Here is a 22120-nt window from a genome sequence, read left to right as displayed (position 1 = left end):
GGGTGCACGCTCAATAATTCAAATTACTTCATAGATAGTTATTATAGAGAGCTTAAATGGATGTTAACAGATTCTGTGTCATAATGGAATATTAAACTGAGGCAGTTTGTCCAAATTGGGTAATTGGAATCGGATTTATTCCAGAAAATCAACATTTTCAAGACCCTTATCATTTAGACAAAGGAAATGTGGCCTCCAAGCAACCCGGGTCTGAATCCCTTGGACTTTACTGTGTGGGACGTGTTTGAAAGAGAGTCCAATAAACGTGCACATAACACTGTTGACTCCTTGCTGGCTGCCATTCTCATCTAGCCCCTTTGCCAGGCCCATAATGGAGGCTGTAGTTCAATCCCTTAAAATACTTTAAATCCTTCATTATATGATTACTCATCTACTTTTTTGGTTGTAACTTGTTCAATTTGCTCATACAAGTTACAACTTGTACAGAATCGCAACTTGTACACGACGAATATATGTATATCATGTCTACTTTTTGAGCGTAAATAATGTCATAGAAAGAAAAAGGAGATAGTTAGAAAAAGAGAGAAGGGAAAAATAGAGTTCAAAATGGCCGATCTGTCCAATTGTTACTCTAATGGGAAGATATAATTGTTTTAGAAGTTACAATCAATATAGGTCAAAAATTTGTTAAAGAAGTAACAAAAAAATCCGAAGGAAAAGTATTATTATTATTAACGGATGGAAAAATATTTATTTATCTTGGGGAAGATATTAAATAACATTGAATGTAACCCAACCTTTCCTTTTCATCAAATGCATTACTATAGATTGATAGAAACAGAAAAAAACTATGGAATAGTTGTATGTATATATACAGTTACAATTGAATATATCGACAATTCTTCCAAAGAAGGGAGGGGGGAAGAAAAACTAACTTTGTTTTTAAGGTCATAAGACAATAAATATATTTATTTATTTCTATCATAATAAATTATTCTGATTTCGTAACAAATAAATGCTCTAAATATATAATCATAATAGCATTGATGAGTCAGTAAGATAAATATTATTATAAAAATTCCCTCGTTCTTTTGTTTTTTTGAATTTCCCCCTTCTTTTTTTCCTTTCTTAAAAAAAACCGGTTCACTCAAAAAGGAATGAAAAGAAAAAAGTGAGAGAGATTCTTTTCTTTTCGGGATGGACGATTGATATTATAATTTTATCATCAAATGACGTGAATTTTGACAAATATGCCCCATATAGAATCAATTTGTTCATTTCTTAGAATGAAAGGCTATTATTTCTAGTTCATGCAAGTACACAGAAAGGACATTACAACCCCCTATTTAACATCTTATCCCGCGCCCGCTTCGTAAAGAAAATGGCTTTCGCTACGAAGAAAAATATAATAAGTAGATATCGCTCGACTTTTCCCTTCTTATAAAAGAATTTTTTCCATGCGCTACGCTTCCATGAAGCGCCTTTCTATTCAACAACATATCCAGCGACAATAATTTTTTTTTTATATTCTTAATGCTGCTTCAAACTTCATAGATTTCCTTATTTACTTTTTGATATCCATTCCTCCCATCAAATACGGAGATAATACAGTTAGAGCCATGAACATGTTTCTTGTCCTTAGTTTCTTATTTCTATATACAACATTTGTGAGCGCAAATTGGCAGGAATGGTGGACCTATGACGGAATTTCAGGCCCATGGTACTGGGGAGTCATTAATCCCTCTTGGGCCATGTGTGCCAAGGGACGAAAACAGTCTCCCATTAATATAGATCCCCGTGCGCTACTTTATGATCCTGGACTTAAGTATTTTAATGTGGATAAGAGAAGTTTGGATGGCACTCTGGAAAATACGGGGCAGTTCCTCGTTTTTAAAGTGGAGAGTGATCGAATGTCTAAAATGCCTGTGAATATTACGGGAGGACCTCTTGCCTACAGGTAAGGATCGTAGTCGTGTTTATCCTCATATTGGTCATATATTTACTTTTCTTTTTGGACACTTTTTTAAATATGCTCCATGACAGTGAGTCAGAAAGTATTGTATTCCTTAATGTGTTTACGGAGAGGAAGTTAGGGTCACGGTCATGGCTGGCACTCAGAATTTTATAATACCTCTTGATTACCCCCTATAAATCCCAAGAGTCAACACTGAAATCCCCATAACATTATAAAAGTTTACAGAGTATCAATACAATTTGACTCTCACATTGAATCGGTGATATGTTCTTCCTCACCTTCAATAACATCTTCTGATAAGTGTATACAATCATTTGTAAGTGTTTAAGCCTATCGTTGATACGTATTCCTCTCTTCAAATTTCGTTATTAAGGATATAGGAGCCTGACCGTTATAGCATGCTCCAATGTGTTTTTTTTTCTCATATATTATTTAGCCGCAGTTAAAATCAGACGAAATGAGAACGAATTCGGATCGAGTTGAAAACGACTAAACGATTAGTAAACAATGTTTGAATATATAATATATATAAACGAACAAAAGTAATCAATAGTTATTGAATGTATAAATTGAATGTATTGTCAATATCCCAAGATCTTGGGATAAATCTGAAAGAGTGGCATCTCTAGTTGCTGTAATATAAGTTGTTAGAAATCCCTTTTGGATCATTTTTTTTTTTTTTTGTAGCAAAAAAATAATAATATTAACCCTTTGGATGGGTCGCAAATTGCATTTAAAGTAGCCAAATTGATTGTCACAATAGAAATCAACAGATTTTAAAGTTGAAAGAGCCATTATCGGAGCCGATATAAGCCTTTCAAAAACAAATGGAGATTCACAATTATAACTACTTTTCTTGGATATCTACACTCATCCCAGTAATTTGAATAATGAACCTATAATGTACTCAAATACGTCCATTAATAATTGGGATCTCTCCTTATATGTATATATGAATTCCAATTATAAATTGTGATTCATAATTGTTTTGATGTTGACACAACAAATATGTAACACGTCTACCCAAAAGTGAGTGAAAATGTGCTTCTTTTTTTTTGTTTTTTTGATTGAGTGAACATTACATTTGTATTCTTTTTCCAAAAAATAATGCAGTTATTAACCTCGACAATTCAAAAACTGGGCCTGAAGTATCTGGGCAGGGGGTCACTTAACGGGAAAGGCCAGGGAAATTATAGGACTACTCTTTTTTAGAATATACAAGAAATGAGAGATTCGTTAATATTAGCTGATCACGGAGAAATATACTTATCCTGTAAGAACTACATTCATATCTGACTTGTGGGATCCTGAATATTTCTCTTGATCTATTTGGAAAAAGTATCAAAGGAGACAATATGAATTCTTACTTAAATGCTCAAGTCCATAAGCGTAGAAGAACTTCCTTTTTTTCAAATATTTAAAAATAATAATAATTGAATAAAAATATGGCATTCAGATTTTTATTTAAAAATAAATTTTATTAATGACTTTTTTTTATAAATTAATAATACTAAAATATTCTTCCTAAAATATTTGCCCCTCATTTCCAACGCCTATGGGCTCAAATAAGGATTTTTTAAACCATAGAAGTATATATAGTGTGTGAACATAAAAACAATCTTAAACAAAAAACAAGCAACCTAGAAAATCCCAATATATATCTATTTTTAATTGGAATATACCCAATATTTCAAATGAGACATATTTGAATCTATTTTTGGTTTGTAATCCAGATACTCAATGATGTTAACTATAGTTTAGAACCTATATTTGACTTAATTTGCCTCTCATAAGTTTATTGTGATGATGCAAAGGTAATCCATACTCAATGTTGACAAAAATATTTATAGCTTGCTTTCGTGTTGATGAATCATATATGTTGTTTTTGTCAACATAAAAGCAATCAGTAACAAGAATAAGTCAATATTTTGTTACTCATATATACTCACAGCCAAATATTTCATAGATATATTTGATTGAATAATTTTAGGCTTACTATTCAAATAACCCGGATAAATTAAGATACACAAGAATTTTAGATAGGGTTGCCATTCTTTATTGTATGTAGGATACTTATATTAGACCCACTATAGCCCCTTTCAACCATAAAATCTATCAATGACTCATTATTTTATCGTGACAATGCATTTTGTCTAATTTAAGTGGAATTTGCGACACTTGCGTAAAAATCGAGGATAATTTGTCTAAGAATACAATGTAATCTAGATCTAGAAAAAAAAACCATACATTTTCACACACTTTTGTGTCGACGGGTTACATCTTTGGTGTGTCAACATCAAAACAATTATAAATCACAATAGGCAAAAGGCATTATAAATATTCGGTTCCGAGTTTTGAATCTCCATGGCTCCGATAATGGCTTTTTCAACTTTAAAATCTGTCGATTTACATTGTGACAATCAATTTTGACTACTTTAAATGCAATTTGCGAAGCATCTAAAGGGTTAATATTAATAATTTTGTAAATAGAAATTGATGTGGATAAATGAAAGATTTGCTAAAAAAATATTATAGCCTGCATTTGTGTTGACAGGCCACATTGGATGTTTATCAGAGAAATACTTTTATTTTATTCTTCGCCATAAAAAACAGTTTTGTTGCTTGTTCAAACAAGGCTCTGCCTTATCTCAACCCATCTTATCAAATTAATGGTTTAAATTGAGTCAAAAATTTATTAATGGCGATACATTTATTTATAGGAGTGCTATATTTTACAATCCATCCAATAACACGGGGAAGGGAAGTACACACATAATATTAAAGTCTAACAATAAAAAACAATTAGACTAAAAGCTTCATTTATTATTATCTATATATTATCTCTATTTATTATGAATCGAATCGTCTTTTATTCATAAAAATACATATGTATAAAGATATCGCTGGATGATAGAGGGAAGTATGAATCCTTTGGTGGTAAAGAAAGGGCTTCTTCATCCGATCAGTCGGTGATAACTCTAAAGGGGTTTCTTTTCCAATCGAATGAATTATTCATTTTTAAGTTATACTTATTCAAGTTCCTTCTTGTAATGTGTGAAGGATCCTTCTTGACATTACGATACATTGTTTGTTCTAGTATTGTTTCGTAGACTAGTACTGTAGTGGTAAAAGGGTACGGAAGCCTAGAATGTTGACAATAGTTATAATGAATAAGCTCAAGAAGATAATATGCTCATAGATGGAAATAATTAATGATGAAAATCAGCTGTATTTTTTAGCTTTGCCCGTTATTTTTCTTCAGCTTTTGTTATTTAACTCTTGAGTAGTGAGCTTCCTTTTCTAGTATATTCAATGAGTTAGCCAACCTGGTGTAACATTCGTGTACGCTTATAAAAGACAGAGAATTACCCTGAGGATTCGTTGTAAGTACTTTTGTGAGTCAAAGTAAAGTTGAGGATCGGTATTGGAGTTATTCTTGGATTTGTCCTTTTTTTATTTCATTCTTCCCCTTCTCACAGCCATGTCAACTCAGCTGTTGTACTCTACAAACCTTACAACCCCAATAAAAAAAGGACCCTGGATATTTATATTTGCTCAAAATAAGCCCGATCCGGATTACACCATTTACTTGATAAAGCTTGCAACTGTTTTCGTAGACAGGGACGACTGCAACATTTACATAAAATAAAGTTAATGTAAGAAATTAAGAAAAATGTACTAAACATTTTTTTGAGAATGGTAAGGTTTTGAAGCATCAATTTTCAGTTTAGTATGTATAGTCCATGTTGGATCGGTCATAGCACACGTTGTTACCTGCATTCTATTAGGCAGACTTTCCCCAAAAAGAAATAGGGTATACACCAGAGTTGGGCAAGTTTATGCAACTTAACTTTAGTTAATTAACTTTCAACTTAACCAGTTAACTATTTCAACAGCGTTATTTTATCTTCACCTTTACTAGTTAATTTTTAATTAACTTGTTTAACTTAACTTGTTCACTTTTTAACCTGCATTATCTTAACTTTAACTTAACTTGATTAAGTTAATTAGTTAAAGTTAAATTAATTTTTTTATTCCAAGTTGAAATATTAAAAAAAAACTGTCTTTAAGTAACCGTTAGTTATCCGATGATATAGTTAAACTCTGTGTCGACACTACTTGTTTTATTACACTTTTCAATTGGGGCATTCCACATCAAATCACATCAAAACCACATTTTCTCAGTGTCCTAGAAAATGTCGATTTATATTATCTCCGAAATTTTTATAATTTTACTTATAGTTGGAAATTAGATGGAAACTCAAAAATATAAAATTTTAGCACTCTTCGACTACCATTTTAGTAGTAACATGAATTTGTATTTTTTTTCATCATTGTTGATAGAAGAACTGGAGAAAATTTCAGCCAGAAAGACTGATAGAATAATCTTTATTATAAAGCCTTGATAGATTTCCCGATGGATTAACTTAAATAGTTATTTTTTATAACTGGTATTTACACTAGTTTAAAAAAAAGACTGAAATTTTTATTAACTTTTTTAAAAGAGGTAACTGGTATACACTATAGTGAGGACTCCACTCAGTCTCTTTTCTAATTGGTCCTGTTTTTTTCACCATGCATCCCTGTAAAGTTGGGGATATGATTGAGCCAGAGAGAGGGCGTGAGCGATATATGGTGCTATTGATTAAAGTTTATTTTTTTAAATCCGATGACTATTATATTTATTACAATTTTGGAGGATAGAATATGACACGTTTCTGCTTTAGAAATGAGAACCTTCTATACTTCAAATAACACCAGAGGAGAGGGAATATAAAGGCAGTAGTCATTGTAATAAATATAATAATGATATTGTACAAAGATAGGGGATAAACAATATATTATATTATGACAACAAGGATTTGTCAAGAATGAAAAAGAAAAAAAAACCCACACGAAACAACCTTTTTTTCTAATCTCAAAACTGTTATTTATCCATACTTTTTGCCCAGATTTAGTCAACGTATAACAAATTTGCAAATTAGCTCATTTACTTACAAAATATTTTGTAATTTGATAAAACATGGTAGTTATTATTTCTTCACTTGCCTCATATAGAAATTGTTCTGAACATTAATTTTTTTAACTCTAATTAACATTAAAACGACAAATTCAGGAGTTATTGCTGCCTATGTTCTTATAGAGTAAAATTTATTATTTACAAAATCCCCCACATCAACTAAATCAAACGACTGTTATGCAACAACTGCAGGTAAAAAATCCCTATTTTGCATTAGAGTGTTAGAGAACAAATAAATAAATTTTGAAAATAAATATTGCCAAAAAACGGTTCGACAGGAAATTTTACAAGATTAAACTAATTACAATTTCGCTCCTGAGTTTGTAGTGTTGCGATTTATGAAAATCCGTGACTTGCTTCAATTTCTAATATGCAAAAACAATTTTTAAATTTCTTTTCATAATTTAAAACTTGTAAAACTATTTTAAGGCAAATAACTTTACTACTAATAATGTTAAAGATCCAAAATTGGTGCCGTCAGATAAAGTGTTATGTTCAAATGAAGTAATTAAAACCAAATTTACTCTGAAGAAAAAAAAAAAAACATTTTTAGAACCTTTTCAAAATCGCCGTCAGATCTAAATATCATAATTTATTTATAATTTCTTTTAGAAAACAATTTTCAGTTGATGAAATATACTTACATTAATATTATATTTGTTAAAAGAACTTCAAACATTCATTACTTGATACAAATTGACAAATTAATGAAAACGTAAATCACATGTATCGTATTAAATCCAGATTTGAAAGACTTTCAATCAAAACTATCTATATAATAAAGGATTTCCCATAAAAAACTTTAAGATATTGTTCATAATAACTATTTAAAAAAAAAAAAAAATTGGTACTTTTTATTATGTTCACCTTAGTTGAACACAAAATCGTAAAAATTGCGGTGGCAATAAAATATGTCTCTATCTTTTGGCTCATCTTAGATTTATTATAACTGAGTCACAGATGACAGAAATTCATTGATCAATTACTTATTTTGAAATCAAAGAATTGGATCTTTTTTCTATACAAAAAATAAATTTGATATTCAAGATATGTTGTATATACAAAGTAGGTTTGAATGTTTTCCCTGTTTCTACAGATAGAGATTTATTCCTTACGTAAAATAGGATTTTTTTTTTTTTTTTCGGGGGGGGTTGTTTTGAGGTATGATTATAATTTGGGCTTGTAAATTGAAAGCATTTTTGGTATGCTGAAATAAAATATAAAACTTCCTTTTCTGCCATATTCGATTATGCTCAAAACCTGATTAAAAATTCATTTCTGTTCATAAAAGAAGCAGGAAAATCCTGAGGCTTTGTTTTGGAGTAATAATTGTAAGTCCTTGTTGGACTCAGACTATAATTGAGGATCGACATCAGAGTCCTTCTTGCCAATGCCCTTGTTTATTTCCTTCTCTCCCTCCTTCCTTATGACAGCTTATTGTAGCTAATCTCCTCAAAAATATTATCAGGGTTACCATGTTGATTTTGGGTTTCTTTTTTATTTAACATCCCCATTATAGAATGCATTTTCATCGCTGCTTACAAGTTACTTGGGGGAGTTATTAGGCCTCGACAAACAAACAAAATTTACTAAAAATTACAAAAATAACACTCCAATCAATCCTCCTTCCTTCACATAGTTATTATGGATGTTTTCTTCTGAAGAATGATAAAATCTTAAGGAAATAAGTAACATTGCTCAGGTGGCAAATAAAATCTTGCTCCAGAATTTCAAAAAATATTATCAGGGTTTTTTACAATACATGTTGATTTTGAACGAAGATTTCGTTGTTAATTTCATCCAAAAAATCAAAAATCAAAAAACCGACAAAAATTTGCTTTATTTTTTTCGAAAGATAATTTTCCACGTAGTTACTCAATACTTATAAAGTTTTCTCCTCAAGAAATAGTTTAGAAAATGAAACATTATTTCGATTGCCGACAACCTCAAAGAAACTCCCAGTTTAAAATGCTTAGGATTTACAAGTGTAAATGTGTGTGCTTTCATTTTTTTTCTTTTTTAATATGATGCGCGGAGCTATAGTTAATAAAGAGTCCTCATGCGACAGTCAAACAAACTGACCAACTTTGCTTTTTTAACAAACGTTGTTCAAAACGTAGTTACTAAATATTACTGAAGAATGAAAAAATAGTGATAAAAGTTTTATAAGATAAAAATAAGATATTCTTCAGGTTGCGGACAGCAACAACAAAAACTTGCCTTCTAAAAATGCTTAGTATTTACAAAACTATATAAAGTTATTCCTTTTTTTTCCTTGCTTTAATATGATGCACTGAGCTATAGCTAATAAAGAGTCCTCATCAGACAGTCAAATAAACTGACAAGCTTAATTTTATTAATATAGATAACTCTCTTAAACGTTATTCAATCATTCATAAGCAAAAACATTCCTGGTGACACTTTATTCTTAAAACGAATAATGAAAACAACTAGAAAAAAACTCACACACTAAAAAATGCCTAGGATTTACATCCCTAATCATAATCATAAGAAAATTTTACTTTTTGAAAATAAAATGAATTCATATATTCAATTATAATTGTACTTAAGGAAGTTGATCACAAATCTGTAATTAGCTTTTCTGTTTCAATTCTTATTCTTGAGAATGCCTGATTTGAATTCTTGCATGACCGGGTAATTCATTTGCTGTCTTTTCATTCCTTGTAAATTAAGTCCCCGCAAAATTCATCCCCAGATATTCCTAGTAAATTAATTCACTTCAATATTTATTCCCAAACATTTCATTCTTATTCTGGTTAGGGATATTTAGTGACGTCATACAGTTGTTGTTTCTAAATCTGTAAGTATTTTGAGTGTAACGCTGCACAGGAAGGTAATAGAGATGAATAGTGATTGATGGGAGCCGGATGTGATTTTTGGCAGAACCAGTCTTATGGTGTTTATGGATTAGAAATGACGTTGTCATAAGGTCACTCCATCGTAGTTATTCAAAAAATGGAACTGTTAGAACAGTCAGTAAAAATTAAATTCGTGGATATTAGAAATTCTGCTTAATATCTTGAGAAGAAAAAGTAAGTTCTGTCTTTTTTTTTTTTTCTTTTGAAGCAGAAACGTATCGAGGTTAAGTGGTGAAATTTAAATAATCACGTGATAATTAATTACATTGTTAAAAAAAAGTAAAACAATAAATTTAGATATAGGTAAATAATAGTGTCGAAACTCGGTCCAGCATCGAGTTTTTTTTTCGGTTCGGTCTTAAGGGACTTTTTCTAGGCCGATTTGGACCAATTTTTCGTTCCAAACAGGGGTCTTAGACCATGGACCGATTTTTTTCGGTCTCATATATTAAGAAAGACAAAATTTTTTTTTTTTTATCAACCTTTATTGATTTTTTTTAAGAAAATCTTAAAAATACACGATATTTTCCAATCAATTATTTAAGCAAATCAGTTGAATTATAAACATTAAGAATCCGTTTCCTCTCACATCTGTTAGTTAATTTATTTTATTATTTATTGGACTTCTATATTAGAGGGAATCTAACTTGATCATCCATCTCAAGAGATGCTCAAATTCAGAATTCCATGTTTCACATAAGACGATGGGATTAAAATTCAACCGAGATATCTCTTTTTAAACTTCGTATGACGTCATTGTAGTTGAAAATACATCTGTTAATTTGTCCATAAAATAGGTCTAGACTCAAATTTTCCTTTGGACCGATGTAGACCGAATTTTTCTATGAGATCGGTCCAGACAGAGTTTTTTTGTTAGGCCGAATAAGTTCGGTCCTATAAAAAATATTACGGTCTCAGATTGGTCTAGAATTTCCAGACTGAATCCCACCACTAGTAAACAATGGAGTTTGTATATATTATGTCATGAGCCTTTTATTGATTATTAAATTGAAGAAAAATCAATATTACAGCTCAACTAAAAAATCTAGAAGCATATATTATGTGTAAATAAATCCTTTATTATTTACGGTTCAAATGAGCTCCTTGAACGTTAAATTAATGTTATCGATTTTCAAACAAAACACTCACAAAAATGTGGTATTTTAACTTTTAAATGACATTTGCTTAGAGCTGGATGATTGAAAATATAATATAAACACTTATTTAAAATATAAATCAAATTTAACAACGCATAAACTAACAGCTCTGTGACTTTTTGATTTTTTTTTCCTTACTCAAAAATCGTCTCAAAGCAATACATAGAAAAATTAATTATTTTTAATATGTTTTTTTTTTTTAAATTTGATTTGAGGAGATTCATAAACGCTGTAGGTATTTTGGGGGTATTAGGCTTAATCCTCCGCCTATTCTAACAGCAATAAAAATCTTGTGTATAATGGACATGTTAAAAAAAAGAAACGGCAAACCAACATGGTAACCTTGACAACTTGAAATATATTTTGGATGAGAGTACCTCAGCTGCCATCCTGTTTTATTAAATGAACTATAATCAGCTGATACAAGGGAGGAGGAGAGATGAGAGTATACAAGGACATTGAAAAGAATTATTATTATCTCTATGCTAAATTCTACTATGAATACAAGGAGGACTCACAATTATAACTCAGTATCCAATCCTCAAGGTTACTCTTTGTCTGTTATGAGCAAACACGAATGTTTAATTAGGTTTTCTATATAACTGAATCTATTTAGGAAAGGAAGTTCACTACTCAGGAATTAAATGACAATGAAAACTGTGAAGGAAAAGAAAATTAACTTTTAGATTACCAATTCCAACTAAAAAATCACGGGATTTACATCCCTAAGGATCAACTTAAAACAACGTGGACCTTCATAATATGCCAATATTGCATAAATGACGTCATAGAGAATGACGCACAAAAATTTGACTAAATATTACGAGTATTTTTCTGTTTTTGAAAAAAGAGTGATTTTTTCTCCAAATCATTAGATGATTTTTGTTTCAAAAAGGACACAAAAAGGACTTTAAAAAAGATATCCCATATCCGTGTATATTATTACAATGGGTTTTACGTAAAAATATGTTCGCTCCAATAAGAAACAGTGTCAGACCGGTCTAGGATATTCAAACCGAAAACCAACACCAATATTCAAGTAGCAAATATTTATATTTCAAATTTAATACACAAATTTTATATCAAGTTATTCAATAATTCAAATAGAAAAATCCGTTGTTGATCGAATTCATGACTTAATTACATAAATTTCCATGATAATTAGGGTGGATCTAATTAACCTCTTACCAATTTTGAAATTGTTTCCATAAATGACAATTCTGCATCATATTAGAGCATCATATATTATGTAGATCAACCCATAGTCATAAAGTTATACAATTTTCAAATATACCTAATTATGTAATATCTGCACCAAGGCATCAACCACTTTTCAATAGGTTTTTAATTGACGTCCTAAACTGCATTATAATTTAAGGAGACGTCATTTAGGGGTTCAATCATGATATTTTTACTACTGGGGCGTCCGGCTCACTATTCATTAGCAATTGTGTCAAATAAACATCAGTCGCTAACGATATCTTGGATGAAATCATCGTATACTCCTAAAAGAACTCAGGTGTTTGATAAAGAGAAACAATAATCGAAGAAAATACCCAGTGAGGAACAAAGAGAGTTATCATTAGTGATGTAAATCGTGTGAATTTTTTACCTATTTTTTTTTTTTTTTTTTTTTTTGAATTGGTAATCTGAACAATAAATTTCATTATCCTTAGCGGTTGGCATCATTACTTTATTCCTGAGTAGTGACCTTCATTTTCGAAATAGATTGATTCATTTATATTCAAATCCTGATTGAAAATTCGTGTGTTCTCATAAAAGAAATCTAGGATGTGTTGCAGAGTTCTAATTATAAGTTCTGGTTGGACTCGGAGTAAAATCGAGAATCGATATTGGAGTCATTCTTGGCAATGTTTATGTTTATTTCCTTTTTCCTCTCATTATTTTTAGCGGATCTATTGAAACGTCATTACAGCTTTTTCAAATTGTCAAGGTATCCATATTGATTTTCAGTTTCGTCTTTTTTAACATGTTCCAAAATGCACACGATTTTCATCACTACTCAACATATTTAACGTCATATTGCTTATCTTTTTCTCATACTGCTATTATCATTCTATTTTAATATTTAGGAAAGAACATCTATGTATTGAGTAACTGGGAGTAAGATTGTTCATACAAACAATTAATAACATAGAGGATTTTTTTTATTCGGTTACTTCAAATTAATACATATATATGAACAAAAAAGAAAATATAAATATATAAATAAAAAACAAGGACGATTTGTCGAGTAGTTGGCAAATTTTGTCTGTTTGACGACGCCTATGTCTGGAACTATCGCTAGTATATTAAGCTATTAAATATTTTTCAATTAGAAAGTAATTTTGTTTTATTAATTATTACTTCTTTTAGCAAAGTAATTTCGTTGTACTATCAATCACTAGCAAAATCATATTATTACAGTAATATATTATTAACTCTTCGTTGTACAATTGGGATTTTCTGTACCCCAAATTTTATAAAATTGATTCAATTTTTTTTCAATTATAACTTTAGTATGCATCTAAAATATCTTTAACAAAATGCAATTTTTACTATCACAAAAATACAAGTTCCTATGATAATTTGTAAATTTTGCAATATTTAATGAAGATTTGGTAAATTTGATTCATTTGTTGGCTTTTATTTTGTTTTTTTGGTCTTTCTATTCCGTTTTTTTTTTAATTTAAGGTGTACACATTTGTACTAATGTATTATCCGCCGTTATTCTTTACATCACAATCAATCTTATCAAAAAATAAGATGTACATTTTTGGCAGATAAAGTTCGTGAAAAATAACTAAATTTTAATAAAAATGTTGGTTTTTCCATTTTAAATTCGATTTTAATTACCCAATTTAGACAATTTATAAATCATTCATGATATTGGATTTTACGGCATCAATTATAACTTTCTAGCATCATTCATTATTCGTGGAGTTTTTTGTGTCGAAATAATTTTACAAATTTCATATTATGAAAATGAATTGAAAAATGGTGTGTTTTTTTTGTATATTAGAAATTAAAGCATTTATGGGATTTTCATAGATTTCCTAAAATCATTATGCAAAATTTAATCAGCAACACATTGGATGATTAGTTGATTAAATAATGAGTAATTGGAGATTCCACAAAAATCTTTACAATGTTGGTTTTTCCAAAAAAAAAAAAAAAATATCCTGTTTTCATGACTTAATTTTGACAAACTGCATCAATTTAGAATTCTTAATCGAATTTATCAAATTGGTTATAGGGCAGTATGAAATTAACCCTTTTTGCCACCTACATTTTTCCCTCCAGGAAATTTTTATCCGAAGCAAATACACTGTATTTTAATGTTCTTATATATCGGTTCGAATTTAACTGTTGTATCACCTCAAGGCAAAAAAAAAAATTATATTGGATCCTTTATAGTATTTTTTCGAATATATTTAATTTTTCAATTTTTGTATGGATGTAGAGGGAGTCTTATGTCTCTACGAGCCCTGCCTGGTCATTCTATTCCGCCCAGTTTGTGCTACATATCTCTCTTCACTCTTCGTATTAAACTTTTATCCAAATAAGCTAATCTACGATTTTGTTCACTAGAAGGAGCTGAGTGTATCATGACTTACTCTATAATCAACATTATTACAATCTTCCTTAATCCACACTTTGAATTCAAAATTCAGAAGAATAAAAATCAGTTTATTAAAAAATTTGTATTAAATTTAGCAACTTTTCATCATATATTTTTAGATTTTTCTACGGATATTCACAACATATTTTGATAATAAACTGAACATGGGTTTTTGATGTGACATTTATCATTCAATTCTATTTAGATAATTGTATCTATATAACTTTGAGTGCTCCGGAATTTCAACTATTTTTGTATGCAATAATATAAAAAATTTGCGACACGGTCAACACGCTACACCTCTTTCCCCCTCCGACTCTTCATGACAGCAAAATAAAAAAATAATATCAAGGCTCCTCCTTCTATTTAAAAATGAGTATAACTTTCTCTCTTCAATAAAAATCGGAATTGTCAAAAAAAAAAAAACTCTCTCTTTTGCAATTTTTACATTAAAACATGTTTTCCAGCATGTTTTAAAACTTATTATGATCTCCAATACCCAAGGCAGTCCCCACACCGTCTTAGTACAGAGGAGAGAGAAAGATTATAAGATTCAACATTGAAATTGTACTTCTTCCCTTGAGAGTGAGTCCAACATTAGTTGTTCAATTAAATTCATTTTTATCCCTACTTTTCAGATGCATCCTTTAAACATTTTAGAAAAAATAATTTTCTATTAACGGGGTTCTTTGATGCTCCGGGAAGGGACGGTGGATAAAATTTAACTTGTCTTTGGGCCATCAGTTTACCTGACAACCCGTGGGCTGGAGTGTACTATAGAATATAGGAAGGGTTCCTTGTTGACTAGAAACATGGGGGTTGTAGAGTTAAAGTCGGTCCAGTATTTCACCTGTACAACCTGAAACCGGGGTGTATTTTGGGATATTAAGAGGTTTCCTTCATGCTCAGAGAAGTGGCTACGAGACTGCAATTTCGGTGTCTGTCCCAGAATAAAGCATCTACTTCCTCATGGCTTGAAAGAAGAGGGGCGCCTTTATTTTAGTATTCTCATCCTCATAAAAACAACATGAGAATATTTTTTTTTAATTTTCCACTCTTCATTTTTTGTTTCGAAATGTGCAAAAGTGTTCTTAATTAATATTAATTTTTTAATATTCCGGGTAACGTCAGGCAAACTTATTTCAGTTATTTTTATATGAAAACTATTGCAGTAATATGGGGCCTGGAAATTAAAGGAGTTAAACCTGACTGTCTATCAAAAAAATATATCTTTAACTCGTAGTTTTATTTATATATACCCCTAATGCGTATTAAAAATATGTTATTACATCGTTATTTAAATTTATTTATCTATTGTAGAGGATAGTCAACAAATACAATGAACAGAATAGGATCATTTTCTCATATTATCCCACTAATTGATCCAAAAAATTAAATAACTGTACAAATCTAGCCATTTTGAGGGATTTTAAGTCTCTCTTTTTTTTTGTTCCTTTTTAATCATTCTTGTGTGTCTTAACAGCTCCCTCTAAAACAAGAATTATCGTTTATCTTTGGTGTAAATTTGTTTTAAAAATGACTAATAAAATAAGTATATGTCAATTTCGATACAATTATAATACTTTCTCTGGAGTAATGTTATTTTAAATGTAGAAGGTTCTCCTCTTGTAATTCATTTTTCCCCGCAATATCATATGACAGGCTGCTGATGGGGGGGTCTCAATTCAGAAAAAATGATATATCTCGCCTCTACCTTATCATTGTAAAGAAGGGTGATTCAAAACGAGCGGTTTTTGGATTGTAGAAATAAAACACAAAAAATAATATATTATGGTCAGACTCGTTCGAGCATTGTGACCGGAATTCGTTGCCTTGTAAAATGTTATTTTATGTCTGTATGGTAAGCTGCGATAAATATTTAACTAACAACAGCGGAATATGTTGTATGCGTAACTGATTATATGGCAAAGCAACGTGGCAAATATTGGTTCAATTTGTGTAGAATATTTCACTTTTAACAAGGGGGGCGAGACATCCCAGGCAAGTATGGACGTGAGGAATTTGAAAATTTATTTTATGTCGTATATACATATTTCCATACTTATAATAACGGAATGAAATATATAAAAAACAACAGTCGTGTCTAGTGACGAAAATTATGTGTATTTTGTCAATACAAACAGAAACTAAAAATCATTATGGTAACCCTGACAATTTCAAAAATGTATTGAAAGAGAGCAGATACAATAATATACTATGACAAAATAGGAGGTGGAAAAGTAAATTGCCAAGATCATTGAATTTCTCCGATGAGATCAACAACTGATTTCTTATAACTCTGCTATAAATCTTCTGTGTTACACTCTGTCTATCCCTCACTAGTGATTGCTTTAGACTTAAATGTTCTTTCTTAAAGAATATCATAATAATACTAACACCATAGAAGCTGGGGTCCCGTTTTATTATAATATTGTATAGAAAGATATGTATGTGTTTTTACCATGTTATACATTTAGTATTTCCATAGCGAAAGCAATAAATTAACTATTAAAATGGTGGGAATAAGATATTTTGTTTCTAATTATCCTACTTTAATTGTCCCTGATCGGTAAAACAGATATGTAAAAATAGAGCCAGTTTATTTTCAATACATTTTATTAGTTCGATTACATTCAAATATCAGTCCTTATAAGTAGGACTAAAGCAAGTGATGAGCCTTTTTCTATTGATAAGTCCATTTGACGAAGTTTCATCAAGATTAGCTCTGAGAGCTCAAGATATACTTTTTGTTCTGGGCTCAATATCTCAGAGTTGGATTGATGTAAACGCGTCAAATTGACAATCAAGAAGCCTTTAAATGTCTGTTATTGTTTGAATCCATTTAAAAGTATCACTTTTACAACATATATTGAATGACGGCTGGAACCTCCGTTTCGTCCATTTTCACAAAATACTCACTCAGATCAACTCACTCAAACAACTTTTACATAACAAGGGGGGTCCAAAATGTCTGAAACTTTGGTGAATAACTCTCAACAAATGGTAGATAGATATGACTAGCTTTTATTTACGAGTGCTGCATTGTTTGCGTGATGTTGGAAACTTTTCAGACCACCCTCGTATATATGTAAAGAACCTTCTGTTATTTATTATGATTGAGGAGACGAACGAAGGATATTGATGTATGTACGTCATTGAGGCTATCCCATTACCTCCATAATAGATTGTTCTCAACATACGAAAGCAAAACATGTACAAACATAACTTTTGTTTACACTAGTGATTTGTGAATGAAAGGGGGGAAGGGGGATAAAAGGAACCTTTTTAGCATAAAAATCTAATATTCCTTTTTCAAAAATATGGTTTGTATATTCACATAATTCTTTAAAAAAAGGTTGTTGTGTTTTTTTTAACCCTGGAGCAGTTTTTTATATATATATAAAACAATGCATAAGACTGTCGGGAACATATCCTCATGTTTATGAATCCATGTGCATTAAGTCGGTTTGTTTTTCCAACTATTTTCAGATTTCGATTACAAAGAGTGCCAAAAAGTTTTGATTTGCACAGAAAATAACCTATGAAAATAGCATTGCCCTACAATGTCATTTTTAAGTGGCACATCTCGGTCCAAGTTTGAAAGGACAAAAAAGTTATTTTCTTTGTGAACAAATATGAAACTACAACATTAATTCATATTTTACATTAATTATCGACAATAAACATTATTCTAACCTATAAAGACTATTAAAAAATTCTACCCGTAGGAGCAAAAATAGAAAATAGCATAAGTTTTATTTTTTATTTTTTTGTTTTTTTGAAAATGTACAAAATATGCGTGCAATACACGGATCATCAATTTTTTTAAACTTTTTCCTCTGTTTTTGCTCAATAAGACCATTTTAGGAAGAAAATTTTTTTAAAATACTTTTTAGAGATGAAAAAATGGCTATCTAAATTATTTTATGCAAAAACTAAGAAAAATATATTCTTAGTATCCTTATTTACAAAGTAAAGAGTTTTTGCATTCTTCGAGACGTACAACCTAAAGATGACCTTGTAGGATATTTCAATTTTGCATAAGTTATTTTCATACACCATGACAACTTTCCCACTCTACCCGTAATCAAAAGTCGTCATAAAAGTTGAAATAAACGACTGTGGATATCATTCATGAGAATCTTGGAAAAAACTTTTTTAAAAGAATTTACGTGACCCTTACGTGCTTTCGAATGGGCGGTGTTTACAAAAAATCATCCAAAAATACATGATATTGGTGTTCCTTCTGTTGTTTTTTTAACGGAATGTTTAAATTTCCTCTCGTTAGACATGCCAAACTACACAATGTGTCCGTCCCTTGGCATTTGTAAATGATTTGTTCTAATTCTCCGTGTAAAGATTGTAGTAAATTATTCAATACTATTTGGAGCGCTTCGAAGCTAAGTCGATAAGGAATGCTTTATAAAATGCACAGAGCTACCTAAATAAGAATATAACTTTAGGAGAACCCGTGGTTGCGGAGGATATTCGTGTTATTTTAATTTCGGGGGTGGCAAGATATGGAGCGTTCGAGTTGAAGATACCTAGGGCGGTCGAGGGTACTTGGGACTGGGCCTCTGATATTATTGGATTTCATTCATAAAACGCATCAAGACATTTTTGGACTTTGCAGAAGATACTCCCAAACTTTTTAGAAAGAGCTAAAAAGATAGACGAGCTAGTTGTTGGTTTAAAAACAAATTTGCTATAAATATTTTATGTTTGTATTTTAATGAGTTTAGATGCTAAAGTTTTTTTAATTTAGATATATGAATATTTTATGTTTGAAGGCCTTAATCTGGTGAAGAAATTTTATACTATAATGTTTAATGATATTTTTGTAAATGCTTCTTCATCAGAAAATTTTAGATCATTCTAATTTTTTGTAAATTATTTTCTGTCTAAATAAATGTATAAATGCATGGATTTTTTTTACTAAGCTCCATTGCAATAAATCAATACTTTTATATATTTTACAGATATCAATTTGAGAAAATGATTTTTCATTGGGGCAATGATATGGGCCGAGATTTGACTGAAGAGGATGAAAGCGAATCAAATGAAGAAGACGAAGAAGGAAGGCATGCTGACCCATCACATGGAGGATCACAGGTGAGAAGAGGATATCGTCTCGTTCCTGGTTCAGAACACAGTATCGATGGAAAGGCCTTTCCTGCAGAGATTCAGCTCTATGGTTTTAACGCACATATTTTCAAAAACCTCTCAGAGGCAGTTCATCATCCACACGGAGTCGTTGGTGTTTCCATTCTTGTCCAAGAGGCAGAGCGAGGAGCAAGTCCTGGTTTACGCCCAATTACGTCACAATTAGAAGAAGTTACATACAAGGGTCAAAACATACCCATCACGAATCTCAATTTAGCAGAAATTATGCCGGATACGGATAATTATATGACTTATGAGGGCTCAACGACCTATCCGGGGTGCTGGGAGACTGTTACTTGGATCCTCATGAACAAGCCTATATATGTGACTCGCTCTGAATTGTTGGCATTTCGTCAACTTATGCGTGGGGATAGAGCAAGTCCAAAGGCCCCTCTTGGTAATAACATTCGAACACTTCAAGGATTAAATGCTAGGAATATTCGCACAAATCTTAAATTTGATGTTTCTACGGATATGGTACCTTCTAAAAAGGGATCCCGTTTTTTTCACAATAAAAAAAATAAAGGGGAGAGGAGCAAACATAGGCAGCCTTCCATGCCTGTTTCTTGTCCGGATGTTTTGAATGGAGTTCGTTTTCAAACGAGTTCTTGGGTTAAGTCAATGAGCCCTTAGTTATTACTCCCTCCTAAAGCCTTTAAAAAGAGTAGTGAATGGCCCCTCTTAGCTTCAAGAGATACGTTGTTAGTAGATGATTTTTTTCCTTACGACACATGTCACTTTATTATACCACAAATAGTGTTGGATCGATCCTTCAGTTCTAGCTTTATTTTCTTTTGCTGCACTGATTGAGTATAAGGTAACATTATACTATTACATTCACTGACTTAAGAATCTTTTTTGAGGTCCATATACATTATCATCTCTATTTCCTTTTATTCATTCCTATTTCCTTCATGTTATAGATAGAGTTGACATTTTTGTGTGGGAAAAAATAGAGCAAGAAGAAGGCGTGAGCGGCACTTATCGCATATTACTGAAGTAAGGCCCTCTTTACCAACAGCAGCCTTTTAACAATTTACACCAAAAATAGGCGATAATGCATATTTCAGGGGGATAAGCTAACACCACGACTATCTAATAATAGAGCAGGGACCTGTGTAACGAAAAAACTAAGATAAGAAATTAGAAAAGGAAAACGGTTTTTTTTTGTTCATTATTTAATGGGTCGTCTTAGTGTTAAATTCTCTTTCTGAAGGAAGAATTATCGTCTATTTTGTCTGTAAATTGTTTTTTAAATGCAATTGTAAAACAAATATTTAAATACAATTACAATATTTTCCATCCGCTAATGCTATTTTAAATGTAGAAGGTTTTTATTTTTATAGCAATAAATAATTAATTTTCTTCCTTCAAAAATATATAAAAGGTAGGTGATGTTAGCAAGGGTCTTAATTCATAATTATATAAAGTATCACTCCCACCTTCTCCTCGCGCTCTAAAAAAACATATCTACCTATTAAATAATGAACAAAAAAAAAAAAAAGAGCACACGCAGCAACTGTCTCTCTTTGTTTAATCCTCTTTTAGAGTATTTACATCACAAAAAATGTCACCTTTTGTTATGGAATAATGATGAAAGACAACCCCCTGACAAAAAATGGTGTCCATGACTACTACCTTTTACGATTAATGATCACGGGGTCTTCGATACGCTACTTTGCTTCAATGTTTTATTCCCTTCCTCTCCCTCTTTCCAATAGCCTTCCTCTATTTCCTATCATTACCTCTAGATTGTTGTATCCCAATTGCAATGGAATTTGTTAGAGTTTTATATAGCTACACATATGTTGTGGAGGTTCATAAATCAACCTTGATGTATCTTCAATAGTTTAAGTTTCTCAATATTTTTTTGTTTTAATATTTCTATCATAAACTTGATCATTAATCATTATACATATAATAAATCGTTATAAAAATTGTTAAAACTTTAAAAAATCAATTTGACTTTTAAACTATCTACATAGGTATGTATAATGTTCTAGATATATACTTATATTAGTTGAAATAAATCTATATTATATTTCTTCGAATTCAATGCATCTTATTTCATCATTCATTTCCCCATCAATACATCTCCTCCCCTAACATCCCAAAAAAGGGGTAAATAGCCCATTCCTCCACAACCAGATACAGAGTTGAGGGACGTCAGAAACAGAAATACATGGAACCATGACCTTACTTCGCCAACTCAAAAATGTATGTGTACATTAAGGGCGTACGCAGGATTATATTTTGGGGTGGGCTTTTTTGACAAAAAATATTAAATATTAAGGAAAAAAAATCAAAAATTGACAGAAAATAATAATTTTTTTTTCAGAAATT

General features: G+C 30.8%; 1 protein-coding gene across 1 annotated transcript; it reads left to right on the top strand.

Moving 5' to 3' along the window:
* The first annotated feature begins 1482 nt into the window (after window positions 1-1482).
* Window positions 1483-21828, top strand: LOC121126218 (putative carbonic anhydrase-like protein 2). The gene is made up of 2 exons (XM_040721531.2): window positions 1483-1918; window positions 19594-21828. The coding sequence occupies exons 1-2, from the start codon at window positions 1581-1583 to the stop codon at window positions 20408-20410; spliced, it is 1155 nt and encodes a 384-aa protein (XP_040577465.1). The 5' UTR covers window positions 1483-1580; the 3' UTR covers window positions 20411-21828.
* The last annotated feature ends 292 nt before the right edge of the window (window positions 21829-22120 follow it).

This window comes from Lepeophtheirus salmonis, chromosome 11, assembly GCF_016086655.4.
Source record: "Lepeophtheirus salmonis chromosome 11, UVic_Lsal_1.4, whole genome shotgun sequence".
NCBI classification, from domain to species: domain Eukaryota; kingdom Metazoa; phylum Arthropoda; class Copepoda; order Siphonostomatoida; family Caligidae; genus Lepeophtheirus; species Lepeophtheirus salmonis.
The sequence above is the reverse complement of the archived record's forward strand: the minus strand, read 5'-3'. Positions and strand labels throughout refer to the sequence as shown.